The sequence below is a fragment of the Aptenodytes patagonicus genome, chromosome 6, assembly GCF_965638725.1.
Source record: "Aptenodytes patagonicus chromosome 6, bAptPat1.pri.cur, whole genome shotgun sequence".
Taxonomy (NCBI): Eukaryota; Metazoa; Chordata; class Aves; order Sphenisciformes; family Spheniscidae; genus Aptenodytes; species Aptenodytes patagonicus.
This window is the reverse complement of record NC_134954.1, coordinates 16,705,304-16,721,855: the sequence shown is the minus strand read 5'-3', so window position 1 is coordinate 16,721,855 and position 16,552 is coordinate 16,705,304. Positions and strand designations below refer to the sequence as shown.

Below are 16,552 nucleotides of genomic sequence, written 5' to 3'. Positions count from 1 at the left end.
TTTTCACTTTTTAGGGATTGAAAGTCCTTCTATTAATTGATGCAGTTATATGAATCTATTTTGTGTTCTGAAGCTATAATTGTACCACAGGAACACTAGAAGTACTTGAAAAACCCGATGTACTTTTTTTTTTTGCTTGTATAACTTTAAGCTTTTCTTTTTGTAATTTGGTAAAGAAAACAAACAAAAAAATCAGTTTCACAGCCAGGACCTTGTATGCCATGTTTCATCCCAGTTGGAAGATTGATGGGCAAGTTACAAACCCCTGAAATAGTGGTTTATAATGGAAATGCTGGCAGCCCTTTGACTATAGCAGCGCAAGCAGTGCAGCAATAAATACTATGCTTCATCTCTAAACAGAAATTTAGGATGCAGTTTGCAGCCTTGACCTTCAGGCTCCAACTGTGTTTAGATCATTAAGATTCCATAAATACTGTAATTTACAGCCTTCTGAAGGAAGAATTTGTGTGCACAGTAAAGCACGTATTCTTCATGAAAAAATGATTGCTTCCTGTATACCCATTTGGACTCATATTCTCAACCTCAATCAAAGTACTTGACAAATTTGCTGAAGTTTAGGCATCATTTTTAGGCTTGCATTTGTCCTAATTCACAGCTCTCTGGCTATGTTTTCTTTTCTAGAACTTGAATTAAAAAGAAAGGTGGATTTTTTGCTTTATTGCAGCAGGTGGGTTGCAACCTACTTGTGTTTGTCCACTACAGGGGAACTAATACATCTTTTCTATATCTTTTTTTGTGTGGTTTGTACACTCATTGCCATAGCTATAGTCTCTTACTATATATTTGTACTTAAAAAAAAAGATGCCTCATTCCAGTCAATGTCATAGGGCAAAATTTGGGCATAATTGATGCATTATTCATCTATAATGAGCAATAAAACTATTCAAAGTTACTAACAGAATTCAAATTATTTTATTTTTTTATAATTATATTAGGATATCCTGATTAAATTTAAGTAATGATGATTGACATTGGCAGGTTGTTCAATACAGTAAACACTGTAGTTCAGATTACTGTCATTCTTACATGAACTTGATGATATTGAACTGAAAATTTGACAATGGCATACTTTCCCCATGATACTCTCTTTCCAGCTGAGCTGGAAATATACAAGTACCGCTTTCATCAGGGTATTTTAATCTTATCCAGAAATTTAGGCAGAATGAAAAATAATAGGTTGAGAAATATTACCCTGCTTTGCAAGTGTTGCCCTGGGGCTTGATTTGGGGTTAGGACAAAATCTCTGAGTTTTATTGTACCTGAAGAATTGCTGTGATTCCCAGTGGTAACCCCGGGTAGACTTTCTATTTTCAAAATAAATGTTTAGGAACAAAATAGGATAGCTATTGGTATTTTTCATTTATCTGCCTTTGCTTCTCATAACATAATCATAATATTGATAAATTTCTGATTTATATTTTGTCATTATTTTAATGGAATAATCAGTAGAAATTTGTTTGTTTCTTTCCTCTAGCCATTTCTCACTTTCCACTCTTACAATGTATACTTGCGCTGAACATTTCTGTATGTTTTCTGATGATCATATTTTGCTACTAATACCAATAACCATAGATTACACTGCAGTGGCATGTACGAAGCTAAGGTAAGAACAGAGGTTCCGTTACTTTAGGCAATGTGTGTAGACAGGGGGGGGGAAAAAAAAAAAGATGATCTCAAGCATATTGTCCTCTCAATGAGATGGTCAGCCTCAGCAGAGATAGAAGATGATTCTGTAGATACTGATATATACTAAGAAAAACCCAAATTCTTACCCTCATCAGCATTCAGTAAAGCATGTGTAGTTGCCTGCTAGGGACAGGAGAAGATGCTTTATCTCTGTATTCTAAACAAAGGGTGCTTCAGCCATAAATAAACATCAATGGAAGCAAAGACAAAGGGCGATTTCCCAACAGTGAAAGCAGCTTGTCTGATAAAGTCAAGGAAGTACTCGCTGACACCTGTTCTGATACTGATTAACCAAATCTTTACATGGCTTCTGAGGAAGAACAAAATTAATTTCTGTAAATGAATGTTTGTAAGTTAGGTAATCGGGCAAATGCATCCATGCTGAGTGATGTGTCTCCTCTTTGTCTCTTTCCTGAACATCTTTGTCTTTTGTGCATCAGCTAATCCTTAAAACTCTTAGATTCTAAAAGTGTACTGTCATGCTTTTGCATCCTTTTCCCTCTACAAAAATACCTACTGAAACACTGACACCAGTAATACCATGGATAACAAGACAGCATGTATCTTCCTGGTGTTTGTAAATATTGAGCTCAAATCTTATGTGTGCTTACACTGAGTAAGACCATTCCCCCCGTTCTTTGTATATTTTTTATATTTCTTATATTTGCTGATCACCACAGCCTCTGACAACCTGTCAGCCTAATGTATCTGTCAAGTCTATGTGTAGACTCCTTGGGTATTCACACAGAGAGCTTGTGTCTTTTTGTTGAAAAGCGTAGCACTTCAGTGGCATAGGAACAACGAATCGTAATATTGCAAAGAAATGAGATAATCAAGAAAACTTCATGGAGTGTCAGGCAGAGGACGCTCAGCGCAATAAGATGTCCTCTCTTTCTGAAAGGGTTTGATTTCTTCAGGTCCATGTCTAGAACTCAACATAATCTTCATATTTGATGGATGCTGTTGATACGAGATGGATCCAGTAGTAAGGATGCAGGGTTTCCTAGAATACCCTGTGATGCTCCCACCAAGACTTCCAAATCTAAATGAGTTGCTAAAAACAGAGTTTGTATCTTCAGTCTTTAAAAGTAAACTCCAAAAAAGGCACACAAGGGCTCAGGCTGTCATTTCTGCTCCAGTTAGGTGTTTTTTTATTCTTAATGGGCCATTGCTTAAGGATCAGTTATGTCCTGACTGACAGTTCTTTTAACAGTTTTTTAAAAGAATCAAAGTCAACTTGTGTAAAATCTTTCATTTAAGAGTTTCAACTTTGCTTGCCAAGTTATCCTGTCCATTAAGGCTGTATGCATCTGTCACCACTATTTATAGAATTGTTGCAAGGGCCATTGTGCTATGTCTAGTAGATGTAATTGAGTAACAAGTAGGTGAAAAGTAATGATTTCGAAAACAATCTGTGTTTTCAAGAAAGACCTTCAGCAGTTTTTATTGCTCATTTGTGCAAGTTAAACTTCTTCCTTTTGCTCCTTTTTATCATGGACACCCAGGTGTGACATTAACACTTCATCAGGCTAAAAAATTACAACAAATCAGTACGTTATAATGCACTGCATAAAATACTTGCTATAAGTAATGATATATTGGGCACCCTGAATTTGCCATAATGAAATGAAAGAACAATCAAAAGATGCTTTTAGCACCACACAAAAAGGTAATTTGCATCTCTGCTAATCTCATGCCACTCAAGTGTTTGTCGTTCACCAGAACAAATGTTTTCCTTTCAGATTGAGATTTGTTATATACATTCCTGACATCTGTACAGAGTCTATTGTATTTATTTCTGTTTTGCTGATAAACTGCAGCAGATTCTCAGGTGTCAAAATTCACATGCCCTAAGACTCTAGTTTCTAGAGATATGTTTAGTAGGAAAATTAAAGTCCTTCTTAAATCTCCATGTGTAAACAAGCTGCTCATTGGATTTGCAGAGAACAAGCATTAAAGATTCAAATATCCTGCTAATCTTAAACAGTGACATGGGTAAACATGTAGTGCAATGTCATCTGAAAAAAAAAAACCCTAGCCCAGAGTTTCTACAGGAGACAGTAATTCTGTCTCATTGCATAGACTCTTTGCAGATTAGTTTTTTCATTTTGAACTCTTCATTTGTGGCTTCAAGTAGAAAATATGCCTGTATACTTTGTTGTAACGCTTGAGACATTTTTGACTGACCTGAACCAAACACATGGAATATTGGGGTTTTTCTGCATTGTATTATGTGGAGCAGAGAGTGATTTGATATGGTGCTGATGATCCTTAGTGTGGGAAATACTGCAACAATTCATGTTGCACTGGCAGTACTAGATAATGTTCTGTCTCGTATTATCTGCCATGTGCAATTTGTAAATACAATATTAGAATGATGTTGGGGGAGAAGGAGAGAATTGTGTACTGGTTTTAGAATAGTGTACCTCAGATTTTGCCATTCAGTCAGAATTTTCGTCTTAATTGCACAGCAGTGATTTTGCATCTGACTTTTCACCCTAATAACTTGTCTCTTTCAAAATGTGCTTCTCTTTTTTTCTGTAATTGTTCCACATCTTATAAATGGAGTTATGATTAGTGGTATTACTTGTTTCACTTTCTAATCCTTCACCAGTGTTTCTTGGCTCTGCAGTTCTTGTTCAGCTCCCTTCTCTCTGATACACAATTGTCCGAATGTATTTTTTTACACCTAAAATGTCTTCCCATTTTCTTCTACCTTCTTCCTTCAAACTCTACAGTGTTTGTGCAGTCTGATTGTAGTTAATGCAAGTGTACGTTAGAGATGACGAACTCAAATATTCAGGACAGAAGTGACACACAGTTTCAGTAAGATTTGCTTCATTGTAGCTCACTTCAAGAACTACTCATGGCAAAAAAATCACAGGAACTATTCCAAGGCTGGTTTTCTGTTCTTCCCAAGAATGTGGGGAGGCAAAAAGAAGTTTCCTGAGAAAGGTGAACAGTGGCAGCTAGGTGCTGTCAGATGATCTGAGATGCTGTGCAGTGCTTGGTAAATCTTTAGTTAATGCTTACTTGGAAGATGATTTTCCTCCCAGTCTTTGGTAGCAGACGTTGAATGAAAGGATTAGGTTCTTGGTTTATATGCTTCTCTAAATAGATGTCATGTGTCTGGTGACTAGGATTTATAACAGTGGTGACAATCATGAGTTGGTATCCAGAGTTTTTACAGCATAGTCAAAAGTGGTTTTTATCATAAAACTGAATAGACTGAGTCATCTCTGCAAGTCACCGCTGAATAGAAAATCATTTATAAGAATATAATTGCAATTCTTAACTAATTCTTAACTTAAATTCTAATTATTTTTTCTAATACTAAAACCAGAGAAAAACTACTTAGTTAATGGCATGACAAGCAATGATGTGAATTTAACTAGGTTGGTACAAACTAAGAAATATTTCCAATCAAATCCTGAACATCAGATTCTAAGAGCACGTACATAGCTATTGCTGTCTTTTAAAAAATGCAATAACATGTTTGGCACACTAATTTCAGTTTAAAATCATAATTTGAGTCAAATTGATACATCCATCTCACTAGCAGAATCTGGAGTAACAACCTTGATATAAGGTGGACTGAAAGTATTTTATTCACTGTATTCCTTTTATACATTGTACCCAACTGTTACGTGGGGGTATAGCATGGGTGGGAGGAAAAAAGGAACTTTCTTCTCTCTTGAGCAGCTACCAGAAGCCAGACATAATTAAGATCACTTCCTATTCACTCAGATGGTGCAGATACTCAAAATGGGATTTGAGGGACTGGGAAGAAGATACAGTCATGAATCTGCTCATTCAGTGGATCAACATAATGTAGTATTGAAATTAAGCTGTAACTCTGAATAGCGCAAGAAGCTTTCCCCAGGATACCTTTTGCCACCAGTGCAGCTCCCCAGAACAGGTAGAGTTAGGAAAGTGTAGGAACTGTTTAATTCATGATGGACCTGTAGGAACAATATTCTAGCAGCATGAGCATTCTCTGTGCACTGGGCAACTTTGGGAAGGGTTCTGACCCAGTCCTCCCAGCCCCTCTGGGGGTGATTGAACAGCGCTGTGGTTATTTATTCTCTAGGCCAGATAGATAGAATTTCATCCGCTGGGATATTGACTCTTTAACATTCATCCATGTGTGGAGCAGCACATTTATCCTAGTATACACCAGTAGCAATTACTAGTTTGATAATGCTCTTACAAATTCCTGCTATGGTTATTATTTTTCTCATGACTGATAATCATGCTGAATTATGCCCTTTCTTGATACTGAGAAGATGCAATAAAGTGAGTGTAACTCATACTCAAAACATCTGATCCATCTGAGTGGCAATTCAAATGGGTTTTCCTTTGGAATCACCGGTACATGTAATGACCATGAAGTAATGACTGTCTTGTAAATTTTTACTATTTAAAAAGCATTTGCTGCGTAAATACTACTGAATTAGCCATCTGCAGAGATGTAATTGTAGTTGACTTTAAAGCTTATTTAAACAGGGAACATGACAATCTTTTCATTACACCTGCAAAAGCAGAAAACCACTATAATTAGGGATTGTGTCATGGCTGGAAACCAGCTTTCTCACTTCCCTGATATGAATGGTAAACCTGGGTGTTCACACCTTAATTTATTTTTCCTGTATGTACTCCTCATGAATTTTTTTCCATCCTTTTAATTAGAATGATTTGTACACTTATAGAGTTCTGTCTGTAGTATGCATCAGACCCATTATGTTTTTGATACAGTAAATACTATTATGTATATTGTAATTTAACACAGTGTTGATGGTCCTTAAGACAAGACTTCATCCAGGACATACAATTCCTCATGCTTTCCACGAATGTGCATGGTCTTGACCTTGCAAAGAACCTGGGTTTTTTGTATAATGACATTTATTTGAATAGGTGGCCTTATTAGATGTTTTAGCCCATTTCACAGCAGTTGTTCTGCTAACTGTAAAAATCCTTTCACTGAGGGCTATTCAGTGAGCTCAGTGCAGAGCTATCATGCCATGCCAACGCCTAGCAAGTCTTCTGATTAGGATACAGTTTCCATTCAATTTTCCTTGCTGGCAGACCTCACTCAGGTCTGTGCTTATGGTGCTAAATAGGCCAAGAATATTTGGTTATAGAGAAAAATAGCCTATGATCCCAGAAAGTTATATAAAGTATTAGATTTTGAATTTATTAAATACGATAGAAACTTAATATTTTATACGTTATTTCATTTTTCTTATAGACAGTAGGTTCGATAACATTTTTTAGATCCAAGAAATATATGGTTCCACATTTTTGGTCATGACAGATAACAACCACTCATGTATGTTTGAAATATTAGCCAGGAACGTTTCTCGAATATAGTACAAAAATAAGTGGAATTCATTGGAAAAATAGTGAATATGTAATACTCTGCCCACTAACATATTACCAAGGCAGTAGGGCTTAGAAATTTGGTGGTGAGATCATTAACAGGAAAATTACCTTAACTGGGATAAAAAAAGTGTTAATTTTGTGTGTATGCATGCCATTGAAGGTAATAAAAATATAACTTTAGGCATTTCTTTAAAGAACATATTATGACATAATTAATTTTTTATCCATAGTTAACTCTTATGATAATGACCTTTCTGGCTAGGATGATAATGGTCTCACGTCTCATGGTGTGGAGTTACTTAAGATGATAAACCTAGTCAGGATCAGAACTGGAGATCAAGGTCAAGCCAATTTACTGCATCAAACACTGGACACTGCTTGCTGCTCTGTTTAGAAATGGTATTCCTCCTTAGGAATCGGATGTTTTACATGATTTCTAAATAAAAATCCCTATGAAGCCTTCAGAACATCAGCTGTGAGCCATTTGGAAATAATTTTATTAATTCACTTCCCTCAAGTCCTTCAAAATAGCGGCACATCTGCTTTGAATTTGAATATTTCAGACTGAGACATCCTTAAAAGAAAAATAGTTTCCTCCAAATTATTCAGCATAAGCATGTTTCTTTCATTTGAAAAGCAAGTGCAGCATAAATCAATCAAAGAGCAACATGCCTACATTTGTTACCAACAGCTACATTATTTGCAATTTAACAAAGTATATTTCATACCAGTTGCTGCCAGCAAATAACGATTTAAAATACTGTTACATTAATTTTGTTTAATGCATCATCATTCTTAAGTATAGATGCAAGTCCTTGTTCTAAGAAATTACAGAAAAAATATTGAAGGATTTTCAAGGAATTTTTACATTTCTGTGGAGTATATATCATTCTCTCATCAGCTGCATATAGGGTTTGAGAGCTCTATGGCAAAGAGTCTGATAGTGTGTTCTGTGGCTTCTTCAGGAATTCCTAGATAAAGTCACTTAATTAATTTCTATAAAACCCTAGAGAAAATCATGCCTAATTAATTAGAGGACTGCTCTTTAGCAGTGATAAATAATTGCTTGCAACTTCTGAAGAACAAATGCATCCTAGTTTTTCTTTTTCTTTCCACGTCTGTTCTGTGAGGTCATTCTGTACTGTTGAAGCTGTAGAATTGATTCTTCTTACTTACTGATCTTATTTACTCCAAAGTAAGAAAGAAATAAGTTTCCTAACTCAGCAAATTTTAAACACGGGAAAAACTGTGAGTGCAAGGTAATGTTGATGTTCAGCCCTTGCAAACAGGTATTTTATCGAAGCCTGATTTTACTCAAACTCAGTCTTTAAACTAGTCAGACTTCTTAGCTCCATTATTCTTATTTGAGGCAGTTCCAGAACATCAGTCCTCTTATGATTAGCAACTCGCATCAGGCTTCCAGCTTCCATTTGTTCATGGTTATTTTAGATGATACTAGAAGCTGTTTTGCTATCATAAGCCACAACATACAAAAAATTAGAGGAAGAAATGATGTAATTACTGTTTATTTAATGAAAGTGAAAAAGTTTAGCTACAGGTTGTCATAGATACAGTATCCCATTTGATATCTTTTCCGAGCCGTCACAGAGCATTGTCCTATTATCAGAAAATCAAGATTAACATTCAGTTAGCTTTATTTTATCTCAGTCATTTCTGTTGACAGTAATTAATCAACTATCAAAAGAATAATTTTCTTTCATGTTTCAGAACAGAAAGTGAAAGTGAATGTTTTCTGTGAATGTTGAGTTTTGGTCATAAAAAATTCCCCAAACAACCTTTACTCAGCTTGATTTCTTTAATAGATCTTTCACTTTCTCTTTAGGATTCTGAATGCTTGTACATGCAAATTGGAATCTAGTAGATGAATCTGTAACAATCACCAGGATAGGTTTAAAGGTGGGAAGGTCTGTAGGTAAGGTTAGGATGGGTGTTTATAGAGTCAAGTCTGATAGGGTCACCTACCTGTTCAGATGAAGGTTGTCGGGGCTTGTGAGAGCTGTCTGCTCCCTAAAGGATGGGGAGCCAAGCACGATACCGTGGCCAGCAGGGCAGTGGCCTCTCCAACCAGGCCTATAGCGCCCAAGCGATGCAAGCATGGAAGGCCTGGGAGTGGCAGTCAGGTTCAGCCAAGAGCCTTTGGTCATCAGGCAAGCCCATGGTGAGGCAAGCCAAGCCGGGAAGTAGTCTACAGATTGGGGGTCTGGATCAACTGGCTGCATGGCAGCAACAGAGCTGGAGACAGGCACGCCTACGATGTAGCTCAGGCTGGGACTGAGGACCCAGGGTTTAGGTGAAATGGAGCTCCTGGGCCTGTGAGCAGGGGGTGTGGGTAGTGGCCCCAGGTGAGGCTGGTCAGGGACGGTAAGACGTATTAGTGCACTCAAGGCCTTGACAAAGAGATCTTTGTCAAGGTTGGCAGGGTGCATCAAGCTGAAACTTCTGCTAGCGTTAGGGTTAGGCTTTAGTGATAATCCAATAAGAGATTAGTGGTTTACGACAATGCATTCATTACCTTTAAAAAAGTACTGTAATCAAAGATAATTGTAGGGAAATATTATATATCTTGTAACCAGCTATCATTCCAGTTTGGCTTCTCTTTTTCCTTTGTTTGTTTGGCAGGCAGTCAAGCCAAACCAAGCCTCAAGACACTTCACAGAGCTGCCAAAATCAGAATTTATTTTTTTAACAAGCCCTATTCTAAATTGGCCTCTCAGAAATGAATTCAGACTTGGAATAATTACCTCCTTGTAGTCCCATGTCCCAACAGGATTTTTTAAAATGCATACTTACATAACCTCCGTTTGCCATAATTCACTCAATTAGAGGTCTCCTAACTCCTGTCTCTTATGCAAGATAAATTTCCATCTGGCAGGGACAGAATTTATCTGGTTTACCACTGTCACATAACAATGCCTTTGAAATGCCTTTCAGTTGGTTAGACTTTATTTAGGTTTGATGTCTAGATTACCTGTAGCTTGTCAACTGCTGATACCATGCAAATACCTATCTTTCTGGCAGACTTTCACCTTTGAGTGTACACGATTTAAATACATCACCTTCTGTAATATATACCAGTAGAACAGTTTGCAGTCCTATAAATGAGAGCACTAAGTGAAGGCAGTTGATGGCTCTTGAAAAAGGATGGGATGTGTAGCAAACAAAAGTTAGGAACAACACATTACAAATAAAGAATCCTTAAATATGACATGCTGAGTTTGTGGGAACTTAGGACAGTGAAGGAATAGAGTGGTATTTACAGCTAAGTTGCCCTAAAAGGTTGGCTGCCATATCCCCATCTTCCCTGGTCACATGCATGGTGTTCGATCACACGACCCCAGAGCCAGTGACTTCCACTGTTGGACCCAGCAAGAAATGAGCATTGAAGAAATCCATTTCCTCTGGATCAGCTATAATAACATGTAATGACAATTCACCACTACATAAATTTTGTCCTGATAAAAGTTAGTCTTACATGGCGAGCAGCTCTAATTTTATAATTATAAACCTTCTGCCACAATAGTGCTGTGAAATAAAATAAGATAAAATAACTGTATGTGGGTGTCAAAAAAGTTTAAAAAATAAAAAGAGAGGAAAGGAGAAGCACTGTTGGAGATCAAAAGGATAAGGGACCCGGAGGAAGAAGGGAAGCTTTCTGTGTACCTTCACCGTAAAATTTTCTGAGGTACAAACTAGTGTAAATGAACTAGTATAAATCAGCTCATGCAGTTTCCAGGGAAGAATTGGTAATATTTTTATGTCCTACAATAAATAAACACCCTGTGGAACTGGAAGTCCCAACATGGAAGCACTATTATTAGAATGCATTTATTTATTTGCCAAGTTAATAACATTTTATGTTTTACAAACATGAATGAAAACAAACTCCTAGATGTAAGAAAAGTGCATTCAAAACTGAACATTATCAAGAAAAAGGGAAATGCATAGAATCCCTGTTCTGGTGCGCTTTTTTTCTTGGACAGTACAAGAAAAAATAATTCAGGGATTTATAAAATTGAATTTGTGAGGATCCTGAAGCAGCTCTAGTCACAGCACATTGTGTTATAACTGGAATAGACAGAGGGTGCCCATAGCATTTATCTGTAAACAATTCTAATGTGATTCCACAGGGAAAGCCTGCACTCATTTTATGTGGGACTGTATACTTGGCATCATGTCCTAATGATTTAATAATTACTTCTCAAAATCTCAAATGTAAGCTCTTAGATAGGAGGCTATTTGTAAGTACCTGAATGATTCAGCTTGTGTTGTACATTACCCACACACAAACTTTTCTTGTAAGCTGAAAAATCTTGTTTCAGGACAAGAACAATGTAGTAATCTAGTTTTATCTTGTACTGTCCAGTTGTTCTAATATAATCTCCAAAATAGTTTGAAGTTGTGTTAAAGTCAATATATTTTTAGTGTGATCTCTCATTCAAGAATTTGTCAAATTCATTTTGATCTGATGGGGGTGACATTACATCCTTATTTGTGATAACGTAAACCAGCATTTTAAACTCTAAAGGCATTATTTCAATCAATAATGCTTATGTTCCTAGGCCTGCAAAGGGCTCGCAAAAGTTATAGAAGAGGTTCTTTTAGAATTCATTTTTATAGTTTCTTTGCTTTAGTTTACTAAGGCTGATTCATCTCTTTGGAGCCATTTTACCTCTTTCAATGGTACTGCCTGAAGTTATTAATTAAGTTTCCTACTTCAGTGTTACACTTTTCAGGTCACTGTCGTGTCGTTGAAACAAGCCCATTAAGATGGATGATGTGTGTTGTAATTTCATTAGTGTCATCAATAATGTATTGCACTTTTCTCTTTAGGAGTCTCTTTTTTGTTTTGTGTGGGTCAGGGTGAGTGTGTGAATTACATTTCTAAGATCAAAATAGTTAAAGATGAAGGTAGATACTTAAGCAACTAGGCCAGAGGCTGGAATTGTTGTTTTAGAGGTGTAGGCTACAAAACCAATTTGTACTAAGAAATGTTTAAGTAATTGAATTTCACAGTATAAATTAAAGTCTCTTGGTATCATTATGCATGTTGTGGTCACATAGTGATATCTTTTGCCAATGAAATGGCTGGGTTTTATTTTTCAGTCCATGAGTAATCTTTAATGAAAACACTTTCCTGACTTGTAAAGGCTTGAAAGTAATAAACTGGACTAGCCATTTTTTTTATTTGATGAAGCTTGGACAGAGATAAGAAGTAAAATTGTATAAATTGACTTTTATGAACATGCATAAAGAGAGAAATCATTTTGTGCAACAAAGAGGTGGCATGGCTTGCCAAGCAAAGATAAGTAATTGGAAAATATAAGACCCTGGTGAGAATTTCTAGCAGAAAATCTGAAAAAACAGGTGCCATATAATGTTACTTATTATTATTTGCATAAATAAAAATAAAAAATAGGTTCTGTCATACTATGCAATCAGCCATGCTGAAGTCATATTACTATTACAAAAGTTAAGATATTCTTTTAAATTATGACAGCAGACTGCTTGTCTCTTTCATTCATCAAAGGACTAAGCTTTTCTCATTAGGCACTGATTTGTACTGTAGTCAGGTGGGATGCACTAGGAATATTTGTCTTTTACTGTGGATCACCTGTCTGTGGATTTACGGTGGAATCACCTGTGATTCCAAAATCACAGCAGTAGAGTTAAACTGTATTAACATCCTTGTATATCAAGGTAAACCATCTTTTTAGCCCGTGTGCCATGTTTAGAGCACATTTGAAGATGGGATAGGAGAAGATCTGTTCCTATTCACCGCAACCGTTTTCTCAGCAGTCCCCAAATGTTCCAGTCTTCAGGTCATCCTCTCTTTAGAGTCTGATTTCTAGCAGTCTAAGTTAGTGTTGCTGTGCTGATGGTTATTGTCTTACGACATTTTTATTAGCTGACATTACTCCCAATAAAGGAATAGAGGGATCCTAATATAGATCAAGATGCCAGTGTTGTAGGCATTTGGAGCAGAATTCCAGCTCAGTCAAACTCTCTCAGCCACCAGCAACCAGATAGGGCTGTCACATGCCTCCTGAGAGTAGAAAGTAATGTGATGATCTCTAGCATTGCCCCTGCTGTTCAAGGGCTTTGAGGGGTTGTGAACAGGCTTCTATCTCCCTGTGAACTATGGGAACTATAGAGGAGAGTTCTTCAAAAGCCTGGTTTTGCTCACACTGATCTCGGTAGGAGTCCCTGAATTGGTTTCGGAGGGAGCAAAATCAATCCCTGCTTTGAAAACTACAGTATTTCCCATAGCACAGCCTATCCTTAAAAAACAATGAACCAAGAATTTATCTGGTTCTCAACATACAGTCTTCATTTACTGTATCGCAGAGACGCTTTAGGGACACTCCGCAATATAACTTTAGTCACCTTTGAGTGTAAGCTGCATCATAGTCTCAAGGAACAGTAGCATCAGCTCAGAACTGAGGAAGCAGGCAGTTGTGCTCCTCTGGCTGCCGCAGTGCAAGGTGAAGAAGTTATTGCCACGTCTGCTTGTTACTGTCCTCTTGAATGGAGGTTGCTGTCCCCGCTGAGCTGTTCCTGCAAGTGCTCCTAACCTGTTTCAGTCTAAATGATCTAGGTCAGTGATGACCTACTATTTAAACTGTGTAAGCTATCCTTCTACTGCAGTGTTGGATTCGAACCGTTTCCCTCCTCTGTTTAAAACTACTATGTATTGCATTGCAAAACACTTGAAATGGCTAGATGTATTGCTGTCAGGGGATAAAAAGCTTACCATTCCTATTGCACATTGCTGGTTTGGATGTATACCCAATACAGGAAGGTAAAAACATAAAGACTGAAAAATTGTGTTATGAGGATAGGAGTTATTTCATATCTTTGAAAAACATTGCCCCTCATTCAAAGCATCTTTTCAAACTGGAAAACATGGCAGAAGCTTGTAGATGTTCTGTGGTGTCATTTATTGGGCTACTTCGTTACCATTCCTCCTTGTAGACTAGCAATTAGATGACTCGTATAATAGTAAGATACACTTTTGTGGTCATCTGTCTTGTAGATGCTCGGCAGTTTTATTACTAATTTGGAGTTGCCACTGGGCCTGTTCTGTCATGCAATTAGGTTACTAACGGAGTATCGTAAGTTGTCCTGCTTTCTTGCTGGTTTCATTCTGTGAAACAACTTCTCCCCTGCCCTGAACACCTGCCTTGTATTTAAGGATAAGGTCCTGCACCAAATCACATGTAGCTTTCCTGTTTCAAATTTTACTCACTTCCGTTTACAATCAAAGGAGCTCCTGCGTGGAGATTTGCGATATTTACATGCTTTTCTAATTAGGATAATGATTACACCTGTTTTTAGATAACATTTATAGCCTGCTTCAAAGACTCTCATTGAAATCACTGACTAGCTTTGAATTCTGAGCCTTCAACACCTCATACAGATAACATTTCCAAGGGATCAGACATTACCTTTGCATGTGTTTTCATACGAGCCATTAAAAAGTCTTGCAGATATTATAGGAAAACACAGATTTTGTTTCATAAGGGTTTAGCTATGTGTTCCATTTATTTCCTTCCTCAAGTATTTGACATTAAAGATGGGTTGCTCTTGTTCCGATGCCACAAAGGATTATTGATGAAATAAAGGCTCTGCTGAAGGCAATGAGAGTTTTACCATTGACTTCAACGCAGCTAGAATTTCACCTCTGAAGTGTGAAATAAATAACAGGAGCAGATAGGAAAAAAAAAAAAAATTCCGTGCCTAGGGTCCACAGTAATAACCAAACTTTTTTTAGAGGGGAATAAATGGAATGCAGCTGAGACATGAAATACTTCATGAGAGGTGTGGTAGGTCTAGGCTCATGATTTTGAATAAAATCTTGAATGGTCAAAGAGGAATGTGAGATTTCTTTGACAGATTTTGTGAATGTTTCAATGTATGTACACCTAGATAATGAACAGATGCAGTTTACAAAGCTGTAATAAATATGCAGTTGTCTTTCAGTTTGCTGTGGGTCAGCTTTACTGTGCATAAAATGTATCATCTGTAAAGTGTGGCTGATACTTGCAGGGTTTCTTGATGATTTCTGATGAATTGTTTTGAGTAAAAAGTTTACCATTCTCCATTGTTCTCTTTTAGAAATATTCTTTACAGACTAGATGAAAGGACAAGCCAGTTTTCAGTACTGCTAGAGGCACTGGAGCACTGCAAACTACATCAGTCAAATGAGACCATTCAAACAGCCTTGTCAGAGGTGCTGAACAGCATCAATTCAGCTCAGGTTTACTTCAAAGCGGGACTTGATGTGTTTGAGACTACCTTAGCTGGAAAGAAATGAGAGGATTCTCTGCATTCTAAGACGTTTGTTTACAACTCGCTAAACAAAAGTTCAACTTGGACTAGAATTTCTCTGAGGATGAAACCTTTCTCGACTTTTCTTTCAGTTGGCTCTTAAAGGTACTGCAATGTGTGTTTTTATAAATATAAAACAGTCTTTTGCACTGTTCACAGTATGTCTCAAATGTCTGTTTCTGAATGTATAAAACATAATGAGAGAGAATAACACTTAAGATATGATTTTTAGAAGGCCATCTGCTGTATTTTTATATGTAAAATATATTTTTATGACTAAGAGCTCAGTCTTGCAAACTACCAAGCACGTCCTGCAATATACTGAAGACCTGGTTCTGAGACACCCCAGATGTATACCCAGGTGAGCTTTCCATGCCTACTCTGTCAGAAAAATGTGACTTAAGTATACTCTTGTGTTTCTTAACTTCCTCAGCAAACTCATCTCCTTCCTTACGCCTTTCAGAGTAAGTAGTTGAAGGATGTGGCATTTTCTTGGGTATCCAGCACCAGAGTTAATCAAGAAATGCATAAAACACGCTTTCCAGTGCAATCCAACTTCTTTACTCCTGTGGAACAATAAATACCTCAATTCTGAGAATACATATAAACTTTGATTATCCCATTTCTGTATGAAAAAGAGTTGTTTTCTCTAGTAATTCTTGGAGAGAAAATTTCTGTGATGATTTCAAATGAATTGAAAAGTTTGAATCAGTAGTTAACTTGTACAAAAATACTTTGATTCTTTATGTTAAATAAAAGAACTGCCTGGTCTTTTAAGGCTACAGGCCTTATAAGCTTATACATTACCAAAATAGCCCACTTCAGGGTCTCCCTAAATTTCCAGATAGCAGTAAATGAAAACAAGACCTCAAAGTTCTGGGAATATTTTTGGGATTCCACCACTCAGCCACACCACCCACTGTTCCAGGCTGGATCATTCCATCAGTAGTGCCCAGCATATGGGACCTGGACTGTTGTCAAAAAAGCACAAGGAAAACAAATTCATTCCCTACTGCAGAACCAGGAATTCACCTCTGAAGGCACAAGCTGATGAAGCATATTGCAGGGCTAAAACTCAAATCTGTTTTGCATTGGTGGAAGCCCTGTACAAAGG

General features: G+C 37.1%; 1 protein-coding gene across 1 annotated transcript in view; it reads left to right on the top strand.

Annotated features, from left to right (window-relative positions):
• The window catches only part of NAALADL2 (N-acetylated alpha-linked acidic dipeptidase like 2), a 400,097-nt gene extending 384,061 nt beyond the window's left edge, over positions 1 to 16,036 (top strand). The window contains exon 14 of the mRNA XM_076341349.1: positions 15,226 to 16,036. Coding sequence (XP_076197464.1) covers positions 15,226 to 15,424 — 199 coding nt within the window. The 3' untranslated portion in view covers positions 15,425 to 16,036. The remainder of the gene's footprint in view (positions 1 to 15,225) is intronic.
• Positions 16,037 to 16,552: the final 516 nt, after the last annotated feature.